General features: G+C 42.7%; 1 protein-coding gene across 1 annotated transcript; it reads left to right on the forward strand.

The window, feature by feature from the left end:
• The first annotated feature begins 313 nt into the window (after positions 1 to 313).
• Positions 314 to 18,382, forward strand: LOC127654297 (protein N-terminal asparagine amidohydrolase-like). The gene is made up of 10 exons (XM_052141422.1): positions 314 to 403; positions 7,372 to 7,474; positions 7,555 to 7,620; positions 7,708 to 7,816; positions 8,106 to 8,170; positions 10,682 to 10,743; positions 12,719 to 12,785; positions 13,081 to 13,178; positions 17,497 to 17,610; positions 17,705 to 18,382. The coding sequence occupies exons 1-10, from the start codon at positions 314 to 316 to the stop codon at positions 17,873 to 17,875; spliced, it is 945 nt and encodes a 314-aa protein (XP_051997382.1). The 3' UTR covers positions 17,876 to 18,382.
• Positions 18,383 to 19,452: the final 1,070 nt, after the last annotated feature.

The following is a 19,452-nucleotide window of genomic DNA, read 5'->3' on the forward strand; positions in this document are numbered from 1 at the left end:
CAGCTAAAACCAGCTAAACCAGGCTGGGAGACCAGCTGACCACCAATTGTCCAGGCTCGGAGACCAGCTTGACCAGCTAAGCCAGGCTGGAGACCAGCTAAAACCAGCTAAGCCAGGCTGGGAGACCAACTAAAACCAGCTACTTCCAGCTTAAACCAGCTAAGACCAGCCAACCAGCTTAGGCTGGTTTTAGCTGGATTTTTCAGCAGGGACAGTCGGTTAGACTAAAGAATATAGTTCTGATGTGTGACAAAAGTTTGTTGAGCTTCACAAAATGGGAAGTGGCTGTAAGAAAATAGCCAAAGCATTGAAAATGCACATTTCCACCATCACCATCAAGTTCAAATCAACTGGAGATCTTAAGGATCAGCCTGGAAAAGGATGTGTGTCTATACCACGCACAGTGAGGAGGGTGGTTGAAGTAGCCAAAGAATCTCCAAGGAACGCAGCTGGGGAATTGCAGAAATTTGTTGGGTCTTGGGATCAGAAAGTCTAAAAACAATAAAATAAATACAAACAAAAATATCAGACATCACCTATATCACCATAAGTTGTTTGGGAGGGTTTCAAGAAGAAAAGCCTCTGGTCTCATCTAACAACAAACTCAAGCATCTTCAGGTGGCTTACGACTCAGTCCACTTGACTTTGCGTAGTACCTTCATACACAACCTATTTGAAACCTCTCTATAATAACGCCAATATTCTAATATTGGCTATGGTTTTTGAGTCCCGCCTGTTTTGGCGCGAAACTGACCACTATAAAAACAGGTGCAGAGACACCATTTCCTCAGAATTTCTTCCTTCAAGACAGGGATCATCTCTTGTCTTGAAGCCCTCCACCCTTCGCCATCGATACACACGAGTCAGGAACCTGAACCGTTTCACCTCGATGACAGGTTCCAGCAGTCCGGACGCTGTCAAACGGCAGCATCCCGCACAATTCTTCCCGCATAGATTGCGATTCCCTCAGGGGTCTGCTCCAAAAAAGGTTTGATTGGAGAGACACAAAACACTGTTCCCCATCTCCCCACTATTGTTTTTGGGAATGGGATATTGTTGTCACAATATTGTTCAAAATGTTGTTTCTGTGTCTTGCACTCAAATAAATGCAATAAAAAATGCAATAAGTGCAAAAAAGAATACAACATTCATTGCAAATGCACAAGATAAAGTGCCCCTTTTTCCTCTTCAAAGCACACACATTATGCGCAACCGCTTCCCTATAGTGAGTGTCACATCATATCATACAGTGAGCAAACCAAATTGCCCTCTGTCCCATTACACGGATGCGTGGCGAGCCCTAACGGGCATTTCAGAATGGGTGCAAAAACGATCAAACATGTTTATACTGTCCAATTTTGCACACCGGCCACCCCGTTTCAATGGTGTTCTGTCTTCCACCGTTTCGTCCAATAACGCACCAGTGTTACGAGCTGAAATACACAGTCTCATTGTGAAAAACGTGATAGAGATTGTGCTAAATTGTCAAGCACAAAATGGTTTTACAGATGTTATTTTCTTGTTCCAAAGAAAGATGGCGGGCTTCGGCCAATCCTGGATCTGAGACATTTAAATTGCACACTTATATAGAGCCTATTCAAAATGATTACTCAGTAACGGATCTTATCACATGTACGCCACACGATTGGTTGGCGTTGATAGATCTGAAGGATATGTACATTCATATCCAAATTGTCTGACATCACAGGATGTTTTTGAGATTCGCATTTGAGGGAACAGCATATCAATTCAAAGTTCTGTCCTTTGGACTTGATGCGGTTCCTGCCCCTTTGAGACAGAGCGGCATGTGCATCTTGAACTACCTCGACAATTGCCTGTTACTGCCGAAATCAGAGGCTTTGCTATGCCAGCACAGACTAACTGCTTCAGACATTTTACAGTGTCAGTCTCAGTTCAAACTGGGGAGAACATTTCCACTGAAACTTGTTTCAGAAAGCATTGGGGTTTGTGGCGGCGGTGGCATCCATTAGGTCTCTTACACATGAGACCGCTTCAGTGCTGAGCACTAAGGATGCATGCGCATCACTATATCCCGCTGCTGTTTAGAACCACGGACAGCTCCTACTGCATTTTACCAGCGAGGTATTGCACTGGGGAAAGCGTCATGCAGTGCCTAAAGCCATTGGATATATTTCTAGCCTTAAAGGCTTTTCAGTCAGAAATATAAAACTGTCATGTCCTGGTTCGCTCAGACAACATGACAGTTGTGGCATATATAAACCGCCATGGCGGAATTCAGGAGACTTCATCCTCAAACTGTAATGAGGATTTGGGAAATATCTGGCAAAGCAGAAATCTATTTGCCTCAGTGGAGAATACCCACTGTCCCCTCTGGTACTCAAAGTCCCAAGTTGTCAGGCAGAAAGTGTTGACCACGGATGCTTCCAACACAGGGCGGTGTGCGATGGACGGCCAACTTTTGACACCTGGACAGGTGCAAGGAGGGTGTGACACATCAACCGCTTAGAGCTATCGGCTGTAATTCTAGCCTTAAAGGCTTTCAGCAGGCATGAAATCTCCTCACCTCACCTCCTCACCATTTTGAAACCAAAATGGGTCACCTACGCCATTTGTGCAGATCCGATGAGAAAATATTGGAGGGTCGTGGCCAGCATTTACCTGCTATATCTGCATAGTTACTATAAACTTTGCAACTTTAGGCTCTGCCTAACCAATCATCACTCCTAATGCCGAGACCTGACAGCCAGTCAGAGTAGGGCAGGGTTTTTGTCTGCTACACCGCGATTCTGACAACTGGACACACTGCCGAATGAACTGCTTGTCGGAAATCAAGCCTGAGGGAAGTAAGTTAGCTTACAATGTTAACTGTCCTGTCAGATACAGTGATGTTGACAATTTAATTGTTTAACCGATTTTAATTTAATAATTGTATTGTACCGTATTGGTCCGAATATAAAACAATTTATAACAGTTTTTTTTCCCTCATAATATGTCTGAATAAGCACTCGTCACAGCCGCATGCACACAGAGCAGAAATTCACTCCAGATACTGTTCTGTGCACGCCCGGAGCAGAAACGCTCCCTCGATGGTTTTATGCCTGTGGAGATGTGCGCTATTATGGTACTAGGCAAACGCCATAAGAAAGTATATTTACCCATAATGTGTAACATTCAATAGCCATTCAGACCATCAAGTACACCCTCCAATTTAGGAAGAAGGCGTTTCCTCCGGTATGCCTGATCCACTTTGTCAGAAGCAAAGTCCAAGAGAACAAGGAAGTGGTTCTATTAGTTACGCCAAAATGGCCAACCAGCCATGGTTTCCGGAAATGATGGAGATGCTGTACACTTCACCATGGGAAATACCACTGAGGAGGGATCTTCTCTCTCTGGCGCAAGGCACAATCTGGCATCCCCAGCACCAGCTGTGGAACCCGCATGTGTGGCCCCTGAACGGAGCGCACTACACGCACCAGAACTGACATGTTCAGTCATGAACATCATTTTGCAAGCCAGAGCATCATCCTCTAGACGCCTCTACGCACTAAAATGGAAGGTGTTCGCTGATTGGTGTCTCACACAGCAAGGACCCATTAAACTGCCCCATACATGAAATTCTAATATTTCTTCAATAGCAATTAGACACAGGACTCACTCCCATCAACACTCAAAGTGTAATTGGCAACTATATCTGCGTATCACGCACATGAAACTGGTGCCTCTATAGGCAAGCATGATTTAATCATAAAGTTTCTTAAAGGAGCAAGACAATTAAACCCACCTCGGCCGGCTACAGTCCCGACTTGGGACTTAACTTTAGTCCTAAAAGCTCTTGCAGGGCCCCTCTTCGAGCGTTTGGACTGCACTACTGCTGGCTCTGGCCTCAGAAAAACGGGTAGTTGACATGCATTCATCAGTCGACAACTCATGTCGAGTTTGGCCCCTGTCTTTCAAGATCCACTTTCAAACCCAGGAAAGGCTATGTGCCTAAGGTCCTGACCATGTCCATCTCCAAGCAAAGACTTGTCAATGCAATTACCCTGGCTTATGAGTTGCAAGGTCAGACATTCCCAATTGGTGTTAAAGCACAAGGCATGACCTCCTCATGGGCATGGACAAATTGCGTGTCCTTACAAGACATATGTTTTGCAGCAGGATGGTCCTCTCAAAACACATTCGCAAGGTTTTACAACCTAGACGTATCGTCTCTTTCTTCACAAGTCCTCTCTGTTTAGAGCCCTTGCTATTCATTGGCCATATAAATATATACTTTTGCCAGTCCCTTAAGAACGGCTCCCCATTGTAAGGCTGGCATCAATATGTCATAAAAGTCAAAGAACTCTGCGAGAACCAAGTCATAAAAACTCTCACACTGAAGAACATTTTCTCCTGAGTCAACACATCCTACTGAGCAAGGACAATAAAACACAAATCTCACATCTGACCTCTATTCTCCTAAAACTCACAAACATCTGCCCCCCTCTACTCCTCCTCCCCCTTCAGCTCAGAATCACTTCAAACTCACCTAAGATCCACATGCATAAAAATATCATGACTGATGTATACAAATAATGTGACTAGGCATATAATTTAAAATGTCTCAGTGTGACTGGTATATGGTCTCTTTCTATTGGTAACAAAGTTATAAGGTCTTTGCCAAATGCTGTATAATTCTGGAGGTCTGTCCTCATTCTGTATGCCTGTATGTTAATGAGGTATGTCCCCAGGACTTCCAAACCTAACCACTCCCAAAATTCCCTTTGATCATGGTTTGGGTATTTAAGGAGATGTGACACATTGTTAATGGTTCTCTGTAGTCAGACGATCCCACACAGTTTACTGTGTGTAGTTTATATCAGGTAATGACAATTTGAATTCCTTAGGTTTTGATAAAATGTCTAAATTTGACTTATCACTGTCTAATTGGAATTGATTAATTTATTATGTTACCTGGTCAATAAATTGTTACATTTGAGTTTTTTTCTGACTGACTCTGAAACTATTGTCTTTAGTAGATTATGTTATGTCCTTGTTTCCGCAAATCTTCGACAAGGTTAGCAGCGGAGTAAAGCCGGTTGAGTGGAGCATGGGGCACACCGACTGAGACTTTAGAGCTCCCACTAACTAATTGGCATTATTTCTAGTGTACTTAGTGTGTACAGGCTCGATAGGGAATATACGTTTAGTGTCGACCAAGCCTAAATAGGGTGAAGTCTAAACCTCTGGTTATTGTAATATTTTCTAGCTAAGTGTACGTAGGAAACTATGGCATGATCATATAAAACTACTTTAACTTGGGTATGTTGGTCTATCTTTGTAAATGTAGTGGTCATGACCTCTGGGTAGAAATGTTACGCTAATTAAGTGTTTATTATCTAAGGGGACTAAACAAAATACTTGTAGATAAAAGGGAAAGCAAGAGCAGCCATCTAATTAGTATTTAGTCAATTACTGTTTTAATGACAAAAACTGGCATATTTGTGACCGTGAGATCCGCGTTCACGGCCGGCGCGAGACTCTCTATGCGACCGGAATCCGAATGAACGAGCATAATATAAAATAGAGTTAAATATGGTGATTCAATGTCAAATTTAATAATAATAACTAAGATTAGAATATTAATATATCCTTAGAAACTTTTATAATTGGAGTCAGATAAAATAAACGAGGATCTAAAAATGAATAATATAGTTATGTAATTGGAATTAAATAACTTAAACTGAACGCGCACGATAAGACAGAACACGCAGGAGACCTTCATCCACGCTGTTGGAAGCCGCCATTGGACCAATAGGTGAACCCCCTTACACCATCATTACACAACTGCCTGCATTCAGGCTGTTATAATTACCATAAAGTCACAAGCACTTTTATTATAAATAATCTCCCTTCCCAACTGGATTTATAAGGAGTTAATTATGCTATATGACTATAGTACATATATTCGTTATGAGTGCTCTCCTCTTGGCCATCATGAGGATCACTCACTGCGGCATGCTCATTTCGGTCATCGTCCCATAAGACTGTGCCAGCATGTTTCCTCTCAGGGAAGTTATGTTGTGTAGTGCGGCGTGATGGGATTCTTTTCCCCATATTCGTTACTGTGCAATGGCAAGTGTACTGAGTCGTAAGGGAACGTCTCGGTTACTTATGTACGAGACGAAAGGAACAAGACATTGAGCCACACTACAAGACTTAGAGTTCTTGAGGCATGAGTGATGCGCTCCTAGTTCTCAGTCAGAAATTCTGAGGAAATGGTGTATGTGCACCTGTGTTTATAGCAGTCAGTTTTGCGCCAAAACAGGTGGGGCTCAAACACCAAGTTTCAAGAGAAGTTTCAAATAGTTTGTGTATGAAGGCACTCCCCATATGCGTTACTATGCAATGGCTCGTTCCCTTCGTCTCAAGGAACCGAGGTTACGTACGTAACTGAGATGTTTGCCAGACACTATTGGAGCTTCAAATGCGAGCGGGTTCTATAGTCAGATTAAACAAAAAAAGAGCTTTTTGGCAGCAAACACCAGAGATGGGTTTGGTGCACACAGATATGAAGTACCCAATCCCCATGGTTAAATGTGGATCTTTAATGTTGTGGTGCTATTTTTATGCCAGAGGTTCTGGACATCTTGTTCGGATACATGGCATCACAGATAAAATATCAAAACCTTGCTGCCCCTGCCAGAAAGCTTAAAATGGGCCCTGGTTGGATCTTCCAGCAGGAAAATGATCCAAAACAAACATCAAAATCAACACCAAAATGGTTCGCTGACCACAAAATCAAGGTTCTGCCATGGCCATCCCAGTCCCCTGACCTGAACCCCATAGAAAATGTATGGGGTGAACTGTCCACCAACGTGAACCTCTGAATTCGAAGGATCTGGAGATATTCTGTATGGATGAATGTCTCAGATCCCTTACCAGGTGTCCTCCAACCTCATTAGGCATTATAAGAGAAGACTCAGAGCTGTTATCTTCCAAAAGGAGGTTGCAAAAAGTATTGAATAAAAGGGTGCCAATAATTATGGCCAATGCATTTTGGAAAAAAATATGTATTTAATTATGAGATATTTCCCCTGTTTCAATTGTTTTACTTCAATTAAATGTTAGATTTTTGTGAATTGTTTTAATGAATAATCAAAAGAATAAATAATGCAGATTTTCTTTTCACAGACTTCTTTGCTCATATTTACCAATGGTGCCAATATTTTTGTGTATATATATATATATATGTATATGTAATTTACATTCATTACATGTAGTAGGGTCCAAACTCTGAGACCACTAATTAAAATATTTATATTTTTCTTTAATACATTTATTAACTTTTATAATCAGCATAACAATTATGTACAAACATAACAGTTACATATTTCTTGTCATTGCATACAGGAACATGCAAAGCAGTTTGCATCCAGGTGTCAAGAGCCAGTGGATCCGAAACAGCTGCTGTACGTGCAACAGCGAGAGTTTGCAGCCACCACACCAGCCGACAGTGAGTGTGTGTGTGGTTCAGCTGTTGATGCGTGTGTCGTGATATGTTCAACAGACATGGATATCTCTCTCTTTTTGTAGATTCTGTCTCTGTTCTGGGGTCTGATGATGCCACAACATGCCACTTAGTTGTGCTTCGACACACGGGTAATATAAAGTGGTAATAAAAAAAACCATGATGCCATGTTTACATTCGATATGGATGTCTAAAGCTGTTGTTTTTATATTCTGAAGGCAGCGGAGCAACGTGTCTTGCACACTGTGATGGCTCCAGCACATGGACTGAAGTTCCTCTTATAGTCAATGCTGTCACTTCTAGAAGTAATCTTGCTAAAGAGGGCAGGTACATAGGAGAGTCCTTCATGATTTGTATTTTTGTTTTTTGAGAATTTCTGATATAATAGTCTCAGCCTCAGACAGTGTTGACTTTGGCAAACATTTTGCAAATGTCCTTAAATTTAGGCAATATTTGATCATGTCAAATTCATAAATTGTGGTATATATTTGAAGTTATGTCTGTGAATGAACCAGTGCTTATTGACAGACAAAATTGCTTTGTTGAGACTGCTGTGCCATCATTTGAATCTGTTCTTTCTGCATTCTCAATTATATGGATGTGTTTGTGTCTTTAGACTGAGCTGCATCTTGTTGGGTGATGACAGAAAAACGTCTCACTCACTCAGCCTTAATATATTGGGTATGTTGTAGTAAGTTACGTGAGCCCCTTAGTGGACAGGGCAAGATTTCTTTTCTGAAATAGTTTTGCTTGCCTTCATAATATATTGAACATTGTATTACTACAATAACCATATTTTAATCATCATATTCCTAGTGAAACCTTAGCAATAATACAGTAAAACAAAAACATTGGTAATGAAAATCATAATTTTGTGGTTACTATGCTTTTTCTACAAATACCATGGTTAAAATATGGTATTTATAGTAAAACCATAGTAACCACAAAATTATAATTTTTATTACAATTTACTTTTGGTTTTCCTGTATTATTACTATGGCTGAATGATTTGGTCCAAATATCTAATTGCGATTAATTGGCAAAAAATATTGCGTTTGAACTGCGATTTGATAAACATAAATAAATAAATCAAATCATGTGATTCCTGTAACGAATTGTGGGAAGCAGGACAAGGCAGACGGGAGGTAGGATCCAAACGCGGCTTTATTATTACACAAAAATAAACAAACTCAGGAACAAAGAAAAGATCCACAAGGGGAAAAGGAAACCAAAATACTGGATTGAACACAGAAGGAGTGCAGGCATCGAACATCCACGGAGGACAGGGTAAACCTGAAACGACAGACAGCAGGGAACATGGACAGCAGGGTAACCTCGGACGGATGAGCAACGAGAGCGGGGAACATCAACAAGGAACACACGAATGAATGAACATGAAGCATCAGAAAGGGACATGAAACACCAACGCACGACAACGGGAAGGGAAAACAGCGGGGTTTAAATAAAGAGACACGGTAATAACAAAATGACGGACAGGTGCGGACAATAACACAGTGACAGGGCCGGAAAAGACAGGAAGAAGGGAATTGTAGTTTTCACAGAGACAGTGAAACACGGGCGGACAACAAGGAAGACATGACAGGGAGCGTGATCGGTAAAACAGAAAACACGGGGCGGATAACAAGGGAGCGTGACATGGAACGTGACTAGTGATGAGTGAAACAAAAAACACGGGGCAAACGACACGAAACACGGTGCAGACGACACGAAACATGGTGCAGATGACACGAAACATGGTGCAGGTGAGCGAGACCGTGACATAATCCCCCCTCAAAAGGACCCGATTCCAGACGGTCTTAAATCAAACAAATAAAACTATAAAAATGAATTAAGAACCCAGGAGAGAGGGGGTGGACTAGGGGGAAGAAACAAGGGGCACAGAGACAGACCAGGGGGGAAACAAGGGGCACAGAGACAGACCACAGGGGCACAAGGGGCATTGAAACTGACCACGGGGGCACAAGGGGCAGACAGGCAGACCAGGGAGGCAGAGAGGGCAGGTAGGCAGACCAGGGAGGCCGAGAGGGCAGGCAAGCAGTCTATGGGGGTGTGTGACGGGGACCGGGTTCGGTGGCCTGGGGGGCGTCAACCGGGCAGGGACAGGTTCAGGAGGCCTGGAAGGCGGCCACAATGTCGGGATTGGCCTGGGGGGCCCGGGAGCTGGCCACAAGGCGAACACCGGGTCAGGAGGTCTGGGAGTGGGCCATGGGGCAGGGGCAGATTTGGGTGGCCTGGGAGCTGGCCTCTGGGCAGGGGCCGGTACAGGAGACCTGGGAGGTGGCCGCAGGACAGAGGCTGGCGGAGCCGTGTGAGGCGGAGCCAAGGAGGACTTCGGAGGCGGAGCTGAAGGAGGCGTAGGCAGGGCCGTGGGAGGCTCAGGAGGCGGAGCCGAAGGAGGATCAGGAGGCGGAGCCGAAGGAGGCTCAGGAGGCGGAGCCGAAGGAGGCCCAGGAAGCGGAACTGAGGGAGGCTCGGGAGGCGGAGCCAAAGGAGGCGATGGCGTAGAAGGCCCAGGAAGCGGAACCGAGGGAGGCTCGGGAGGCGGAGCTGAGGGAGGCTCGGGAGGCAAGGGAGCTGAGGGAGGCTTTGGAGGCGGAGCCGGGAGAGGCTCGGGAGGTGGAGCTGAAGGAGGCTCTGGAGGGGGAGCCGAGGGAGGTTCAGGAGGCGGAGCTGAAGGAGGCGCTGGCTCAGGGACGGATGAGGCTACAGGCGCTGGCTCAGGAACGGTCGAGGCGACAGGCGCTGGCTCACTGATAACTGAGGCGACAGGCACTGGCCCACTGACGACTGAGGCGACAGGCACTGGCCCACTGACATCGGGAGCTAATGGCTCTGGCTGGTTGACCGTGGGTGACGCGGGCTCTGGCTCGCTGACCGTGGCTGACGAGGGCTCAGGCTCGTTGACCGTGGCTGACGAGGGCTCAGGCTTGCTGACCGTGGCTGACGAGGGCTCAGGCTCGCTGACCGTGGCTGACAAGGGCTCAGGCTCGCAGACCGGGGCAGGCATGGGCTCTGGCTCGCAGACCGGAGCAGGCGTGGGCTCGGGCTCGCAGACCGGGGCAGGCGTGGGCCGGGAGGCGGAAGCCCGTCTTCTCTTCCTCCTCTGAGCAGACGAAGTGGACCATGCAGGCTCATAGGAAATGACTGGTGCGGGGGTTTGCTCACTGACAGGTGGGGCAGGCGTGATGGGAAGAGCCATGGGCACGTGGAAGGTCACCACTGCGGGAGGTGAGGTAGGGTCCTCCTCTGCCACGCCCACACTGAGTGGCGAGTCGCTGACCAGCAAAGTCTCTTCCATGATCTCCTGCAGTGTCCAGCCGCGCGACGCCGGTGGCAACCGCTCCTTCAGCGAGGGGTTCAGGTTACCCCAGAAGAAAACCACCAAGGCCGAGTCCGGGAAGTCGGAGATGTTTGCCAGCTCAAGGAAGTCCCGGACGTGGTCTTCTACCGGTCGGTCCCCTTGCTTCAAACAAAGCAGCTGGTAGTTGGCCTGCTGGACCGCTGGATCCATTTCTTGGTTGTGCGTTCTGTAACGAATTGTGGGAAGCAGGACAAGGCAGACGGGAGGTAGGATCCAAATGCGGCTTTATTATTACACAAAAATAAACAAACTCACGAACAAAGAAAAGATCCACAAGGGGAAAAGGAAACCAAAATACTGGATTGAACACAGAAGGGGTGCAAGCATCGAACATCCACGGAGGACAGGGTAAACCTGAAACGACAGACAGCAGGGAACATGGACAGCAGGGTAACCTCGGACGGATGAGCAACAAGAGCGGGGAACATCAACAAGGAACACACGAATGAACGAACATGAAGCGTCAGAAAGGGACATGAAACGCCAACGCATGACAACGGGAAGGGAAAACAGCGGGGTTTAAATAAAGAGACACGGTAATGACAAAATTACGGACAGGTGCGGACAATAACACAGTGACACGGCCGGAAAAGACGGGAAGAAGGGAATTGTAGTTTTCACAGAGACAGTGAAACACGGGCAGACAACAAGGAAGACATGACAGGGAGCGTGATCAGTAAAACAGAAAACACGGGGCGGATAACAAGGGAGAGTGACATGGAACATGACTAGTGACGGGTGAAACAGAAAACACGGGGCAAACGACACGAAACACGGTGCAGACGACACGAAACATGGTGCAGATGACACGAAACACGGTGCAGGTGAGCGAGACCGTGACAATTCCTGATGTTTTGTCCATAATTTACTGCCAACCTCTTATAAAGAACCAAACTAGATAAATAAATATCAGAGGGTGAAACAGAGGGGAAAAAAAACACCACAATCACATTGAATCTGTCTGCTTTGTACTTTTTTTTTTTTGGTAAAAGGGTCAGCTCACTTTTCATTGTAATTTTTTGAAACCCAGTCTACTTTAATATTATATTACTGCAATATAAAAATGTTTAGTTAAGAAATTATAATATAAATACTTTGTTATAATAATTTATAAATAATAATTATTATTATTGTTATTTATTCTTCACTAGTCATTTCTTTTATTCCCTCCCCTTTTCTCCCCAATTTGAATGCCTAATTCCCAATGCTCTCCAAGTCCTAGTGGTGGTGTAATGACTTGCCTTAATGCGAGTGGCGGAGGACGAATCTCGGTTGCCTCTGTTGACTGTCAATCTGCACATCTATCACTTGGCTTGTTGAGCGTGTTACCGCGGAGACATAGCGCGTGTGAAGGATTCATGTTATTCCGCACACAACTCGCCACGCGCCCCACCGAGAGCGAGAACCACATTATAGCGACCCCATTTGACTCTACCCTCCCTATCAACCGGGCCAATTTTGCTGCTTAGGAGACCTGGCTGGAGTCACTCCGCATGCCCTGGATTTGAATTCGTGACTCCAGGGGTGATAGTCAGCTTCTTTACTCACTGAGCTACCCAGGCCCCGCTTTAATAATTTCAATATTAACTTACTCGTGGCATTGACAAAACAGCTGGACAAATAAGTGTAACACAGCAAGCAGACTATTTAGTTAATTAAATCACAGCCCTCGCGATTTGATTATTGCACTGGATCATATTGCGATTTCTGTTTTATTGTGATTAATTGTTCAGCCCTAATTATTACTATGGTATCACTAAGAATATCATGGTTAAAATATAGTTACTGTAAAAAAACCATGGTAAATATATTGCAAGGGCATGCAAAACCTGCCCTTTCCTATTAAGGGTTCAGTAATAGATATGAATGATGTCATCAAAGGGGGCATTCATCTCCCACTGTTGTATGGAATAGGTACTGCAGAATTTCTTCACCCTCTCTGAACATCACTTTTGCAGTAAAAACACTCAATTCAAATGCACACTTGCAGCAAGGCAGGAGTTTATTTATATATATATACAGTGTGCATATATACCATGAACTTTTACATCAGCAGCCAAATATTTGTATCCAATTTAAAGTAAACAAACATTAGGGTTTAAGAATTGTTTGTCAAAAGCTTATAAACAAAAGGATATCCCATGAATAGAAATGCCAATAAGTGTTGCGGATGTCATTGACAGAGGTTTTTCCATCAATCTATGTGCAGGTGTGCATGTAAAATCTGGTTACGTGTTTCCAGCTTCATTTATATTCCGAGGTCCAGTGGAGGAGCTTCGTTCTGCACGCACCTTCTCTGGTGGACAGGTACATTGATGTTGTTGTAGTGTAATATACAGCATGGATTTTCAACCCAAAAATGGGTCTCAGATCTGTTCTGATAGGGTCAAAGTCTGTCCTAAAGCAAAACCAGTTAAGAACTGCTGATAGAGACACAATGGACCTTATTTATGAAACATTAGCAGACGAAGTTCTATGTAAATCATTCGTAAAACCACTCTTGTGTAAATTGTCGCATTCAATTCTGTGCAACAATTGGATTTATGAATGGAAATTTATACAGATTTATCTGCTAATCCGCTAGTGACAAAGGTGGATTTGGAGCATGTCTGGGAGAAATTGGAGGACATGGAGAACTGTAGCCGGTGGAATAACTTCTTGTCGGAATTCCTGAGGCCGAAGAGGGTCAGGATATGATGAAATTCCTGTACAGGCTCTTTCCAAATTTGCTTGACATAACAGGCCATAAGCTGGAAATTGAGCGAGCTCACAGGGTTCCTTCTCAGTGAGCTGCGGAGGGAGACAAGCCCTGATCAATTCTGGTCATTTTCTGAGATCATCCGATAACAATCTTGGTTTACGCGAGGAGAGGAGTAAAGGAAGGTTTTCTTAGAAAAACCACAGCATTTTCTTGTTCCCAGACTTTGCGAATTCGACAAGAGAGAAACGTGATCGATTCAAGGAATGCAAGAAACTTTTACATCAAAGGAAGGTGACTTTTGCGCTGATTTTTTCAGCCAAATTGAGAATAGATGCTAAGGATGGCCATAAAACATTCACATACCCTCAAGTGATGTCCTTCATAAAGTCAGTAGTGTGAGGAAGCCATTGTGGTACTCACTTTGCAGCCACGTGGACCGACTCACTGAACAATCACGACTGTTCGAGGAAACTGAATGCCTTTTTAATTTCCTTTTTGTGCTGGTTCCACCTAGCGGCTGGAGTTTGTTTTGTGGAGTAACACTCCTTCTGGACACTTTGTGGATCAATCTGCATGCTCTTGTGCTTATGCCTCCTATTGGCTTGAGTTTGTTTTGTGGAGTATTTCTTGCAAGACATTGGAGTGATTTGGTCATTTGTTGCACTCATGTTGCAGCCGAGTGGGCCGGCTCACTTAACATTCGTTTGACTTCAAAGAAACTGAGTGTCTTTTTTCTTTTTGTGCTGGTTCCGCCTAGCGGCTGGAGTTTGTTTTGTGGAGTAACACACTTTCGGGACAGTTTTGTGGATGAAGCTGCACACTATTTGTGTTTATTCTGCCTGTTGGCTGAAGTTTGTTTTATAGATTATCTTTTGGTGTGTTATTCTGTCTCACAAAATTTTTATAGAAACACCGGACTTGAGGAATCTGATGGCAAAGTTGTCACGGGGGCTCTCGTAGGCGTGTATGGACTTTTTGAGTTTGGAGGGATGGATGCCAGTTGGCGCTGTCATGCACAGGGTTAATGCGCACATTTTTCTTTTTTCTGTTTGTTTGGTTCTGGGGAAGTATGGGGTTTGATTGTTGCATTAATGTTGGAATGTGGTTGTAGAGATTCAAGGGGAAAGGAGGGCCCATGACACAGGTTTTCTCCTTGTTCAGGTCAGTCTTTTTTTATTATATACAGAACGTTTGCTTTAAGTACATCGAAAACAGCTTTCTCTTTTACAAAAGGCAACAGCCCCCTCAATGGGGTTGCAACGGTATGAGATTTTCACAGTATGATAACCGTCTCAGAAAATATCACGGTATATGGTATTACACAATTACTATTATTAGTGAAAACAGATGGGTCATTTTATATATTTATTTATTTTTGAGCAAACACTTTATTATAAATGAAACTTGAAACCATTTATTTTATTGAAGTATGTGTTACACTTTTAGGAATGATGCGGCGTCCACTCTTGGTACATATGTGCAAAAAAAGTCTCCCTTTTGAAAATAAATAAATAGAAAAAATAAGAAAGCTAGCAGAATTATAATAAACTGAATTATAAACATGATAAAAAATTAACTGTAACTATAACATGTTATATAACTAAAGCATGTTAGTTTACATGTTATCATAACATGTTAAATGAACTAAATAAAATATAACATCAGCTGTGTGAGCTTTTAAAGTAATGTCCTATGATTATTAACAGTTAACATATACTGTAGGTGCACGACCGCTCAGCCAGACTGCTCCTGTCTGTACCTTTATCTCAGTAATTCTCAACTGGTTTTGCTTCAGGACAGATTTTACATTGGAAATCAAGTGTCGACCTGCCATAGATTAATCATAACCTGTATTTAATGTATCCTGGGTTGCATTTCCTTTTATGTTGCATAGTTTTGTTCATGGTTTTCCAGTACAAAGACATGCATCAAGTGTCATTATTTTTGTTGATGATGTCAACAACAAAATCTACAGGAAGTTGTCTCTCCCCCTTTTAAAAATTTAAGAGCTTATTTACTTATATGAGCCAATTATTATCCCGTTTGTTACCTAATATTACATATTTATACACATATTACACAGAAGGAAAGGCTCCTCATTACCATGGTTAGGTCAGTGTGCTAGTCTGAAATATAACAGTTTATTTTACTCATGTAAAATCCTGAAACAAATTATTTAGGTGATGTGTGCAATTATTAATATTTTTAACTATTTTGGTAAAGGGGCCACATCGCCTTGCTTCTCTCAGACATTTTCTCTGCTGCGCGTGTGTGTCGCAAGTTAATGAGTCTGACAGGCAGACAGGTTTCTTTCCACTTTATTGTTCTGTTTTGCCTTTGAACCATTAGTAGCTGCGATAAGAAAGGAGGAGGATTTTCCATGGGTGATGGCGCATAAGCTTTTACATTATGCAGATTATATTTTATTATTAAACTCCGACCTTTCTAGATATATGCCTTGCCTCCAAATAATTATTAATTCCTTTACTAAGTTCTCAGGATACAGAGTTAATTGGTCTAAATCCGAAGTTTTGGCTCTGACAGCGTACTGTCAAGTAACGGCTTTTCAGCCGGGTGCCTTCCAGTGGCCCAAACAGGGCATTAAGTATTTGGGTATTTTATTCCCAGCTAATCTGTGTGATTTTAGAGTTAATTTTGACCCTTTAATAAAAAGGTTTTCGAGCGATGTGGGCAGGTGGGCTTCATTACATTTATCTATTATTGGGAAGGTTAATATTATTAAAATGAATTGTGTTCCAAAATCAACTACCTGCTACAATCTCTCCCTATAGATGTCCCACTCTTTTATTTCAAGCAATTTGATAGCATAGCAAAGTCCTTCGTTTGGAATGGTAAGCATCCCAGATTACATTTTTGTAAGTTACCTAGGCCTATCCAAGATTTTGTTTTATTATTATGCATCCAGTCTCAGACATTTGGCTCATTGGTCGCTTCCACCTGAGAGAGCCCCTACCTGGTTTTGTATTGAACAAGAAGTACTTGCCCCTATCTCGCCATTGCAAAGCCTTTCTTGCAAAATAACCAGAGAAGTTCAGTTACACCCCCTTATCTCACATTTGCACGCGTTATGGGCAACAGTGTACAGGTTTTTTGGTGGTGTGTTAAGATCCAAGAATTCTTGAGGGTTCAGAGTTTTATGTGTGATGTATTGGGCACTCAAATTTCATTTTGCCCCAGACTCTGTATTTTAGGTGATGGGGCGGTCATTTGTATTGGGGATAAATACATAAGAAATTGGGTCCTAGCCAGTGTCATGATCGGTTGACAGATCATACTGAGAAGATGGAAGTTGGCTGGTGCGCCCTCATTTTGGGAGTGGTGCACGGAGATTGGAGGTTTGGCGGCATTTGAGTAGATGTCAGATAGAATGCTAGGCAACTTGGGTTGTTTTATATGAAGTGGGGCAGCTATCTGACCTTTTTGGAAGGTTCTCGGGGAGGGGCAGTGGAGTGATTATGTACATAATTTATGTGATTATTATTAATATATATATATATATATGCTGGAGCAGCTGCCCCCGCGACCCGACTTCGGATAAGCGGTTGAAGATGGATGGATGGATGGATGGATATATATATATATTTGTTTTATTGTGTTTGTGTGTGTGTGTGTGTGTGTGTGTGTGTGTGTGTGTGTGTGTGTGTGTGTGTGTGTGTGTGTGTGAGAGATTTGGCTTTGACTACAGGGATGTTTGTTGGGGGTCAGGGTGGGGTTGGGGATTGGGAGGGGGAAGAGGAATAATGGTGGTTACAAGTTCATTCTGTGCATATTTGTTTGGCTTTTCTGTTTCATGTCTTAGAATCAATTAAAAGTGTTAATCGGAAAATTAATGCGCATAATTATAATTTACATTATAAAAGTGCATTTAAGTGATTGTGAAGTATTTGTGTCTGTAACGGACAGATGGTTGAAGTGTACGATTCTAGCCGAGAGCTTGTGAAAATTGGCCCGTGCAGATGGACCCAGAGTGATGACATGGCCTTCTGGCTCTCACAAGATGATGAAATTATTTTACAAGTGTGTGTTTTTATTAGTCATGCGTTTCATTATGTTGTATGCTCTAAAAGATACATTTTTGTGACACATTCCTCATCTGGTTTTGTACCATCAGTACTTGTCCACCTCCCCGTATGCAGAACCTCCTCACTTCATCCAACACATCAAATCCACCGTTCAGTTCCTTTTGGATCATCTGACCTCTGACGGTCTGTTTCCTGGTGGACAGCCGCATTTTTACCGCCGGACTGAAGAGGGCAAGTGGAAGAGAATTTATCAGCAGTAGTTCAAACACTGGAGCCTCTGATGTCTGTAACCCACTGAATTTCAACTCAAGGCCTTTGGACATCTGCCATTTAATGTAGAAGCCCCTTTATACTGATCTGAAACCTGTTGTGCCATTTCTCTTGAAAGAGTTAAGATTGGGATTAAAGCGCTACAGGTTAGGTTAGTAGGTAGTAGGTTAATTTTAAATAGAGTGAAATATCTAATGATGATTTTATTACCTGCTGGCCCTTACACACAAATATGAGACTTTTCTGTTGACAGTTTTATTTTTTATATTTTGTTATTTGTTATGGGTGTGGATGCAAATGTGTTCATTTACACAGGGATCATAAAACAACTCATCTGCTTTCAGCACATTTGTGGGAATCTGTAAATATACTGTAGTGTGTTGTTCTTTGCTCATTGACATATGATCATTGAAATATTTTTGCCAATTGAAACATGGTATCCTTTTATATTGATACTTTTATTTTGTAACTATATATACAGTATATATATATATATTTGTGACTATTTCTTGTAAATGTGATTCAAATGCAACTTTCACTAGATATAAAGCTGCAGTTGTGAGAAATAAAGTTGCAATTACGAGAAATAAACCCACAATTGTGAATTTATTTTTTTACTCTGTGGCTGGATCAAGGCAACATATTTTTTTTTCTTTAGATAGTATTTGAATATGTATGTGTGTGTGTGTGTGTGTGTGTGTGTGTATATATATATATATATATATACAGTAAATAATCTGATGCAAGATCTCAAAATATCTGATTAATTTCCTTTTTTATTGTTTAAAACCCATATTAGGCCTATTCTATTCCAGAACAAGTTTTCATAAGTAAACTAGAACATACCTTGAATTTGTGAAAATGTTTAGATAAATAGCATAAAAGTGTGCTAACTTGTTAAACAGCACAACATTTTAACTTTAAAGCTGTTTTTCATCTACTGTATGTTGAATTAATTATTGTTTAGCCAGATACCATTTCTGACTAAATCTGCAAACAAAACAATGATCGTGTTTTTTTTTGTATAACAGAATAAGTGCTTCATGCTTCAGCTGTGACTGGACAATTATAAAAAAGATGGTTTGAAAAAGATCAAATGTTTGTGCACCTTAAGCATGGTTTGCTGATTTCTGACATATTTGTTTTGTCTCCATTAACATAATATTTTCTTAGACACTCTCACTGCAATGACAAACAGCTGTCAGAGGCAATCATTGCCAGGTGTTGATCCTTACCATTCTTACCTCCTGATCTCACTCTCCATTCACAAGCCGGTGCTTAACCACGCCCCCACCACCACATACCCCCACCGCTTGACTCAGGCCAGGGAGCCATCCGGCCTGCCCATCACAGCTCTGACCACTGGACCAGGTCTAGGTCTCCCTTTTTATTAAGATCTGTCAGCGGGCTGGTGACATCCAAATAATTAGGCACAAACCTTCTATAACAGCCAGCCAGCTCCAGGAAATGTCTCACCTCCTTTTTGGTCTTGGGTCTCAGGCAGGCCACAACCTCTGCTGTCTTATCAATTTGAGGACGCACCTGACCGTGACCCAAGTGGAACCCC

The sequence above is a fragment of the Xyrauchen texanus genome, chromosome 13 (assembly GCF_025860055.1).
Source record: "Xyrauchen texanus isolate HMW12.3.18 chromosome 13, RBS_HiC_50CHRs, whole genome shotgun sequence".
In the NCBI taxonomy this organism is placed as follows: domain Eukaryota; kingdom Metazoa; phylum Chordata; class Actinopteri; order Cypriniformes; family Catostomidae; genus Xyrauchen; species Xyrauchen texanus.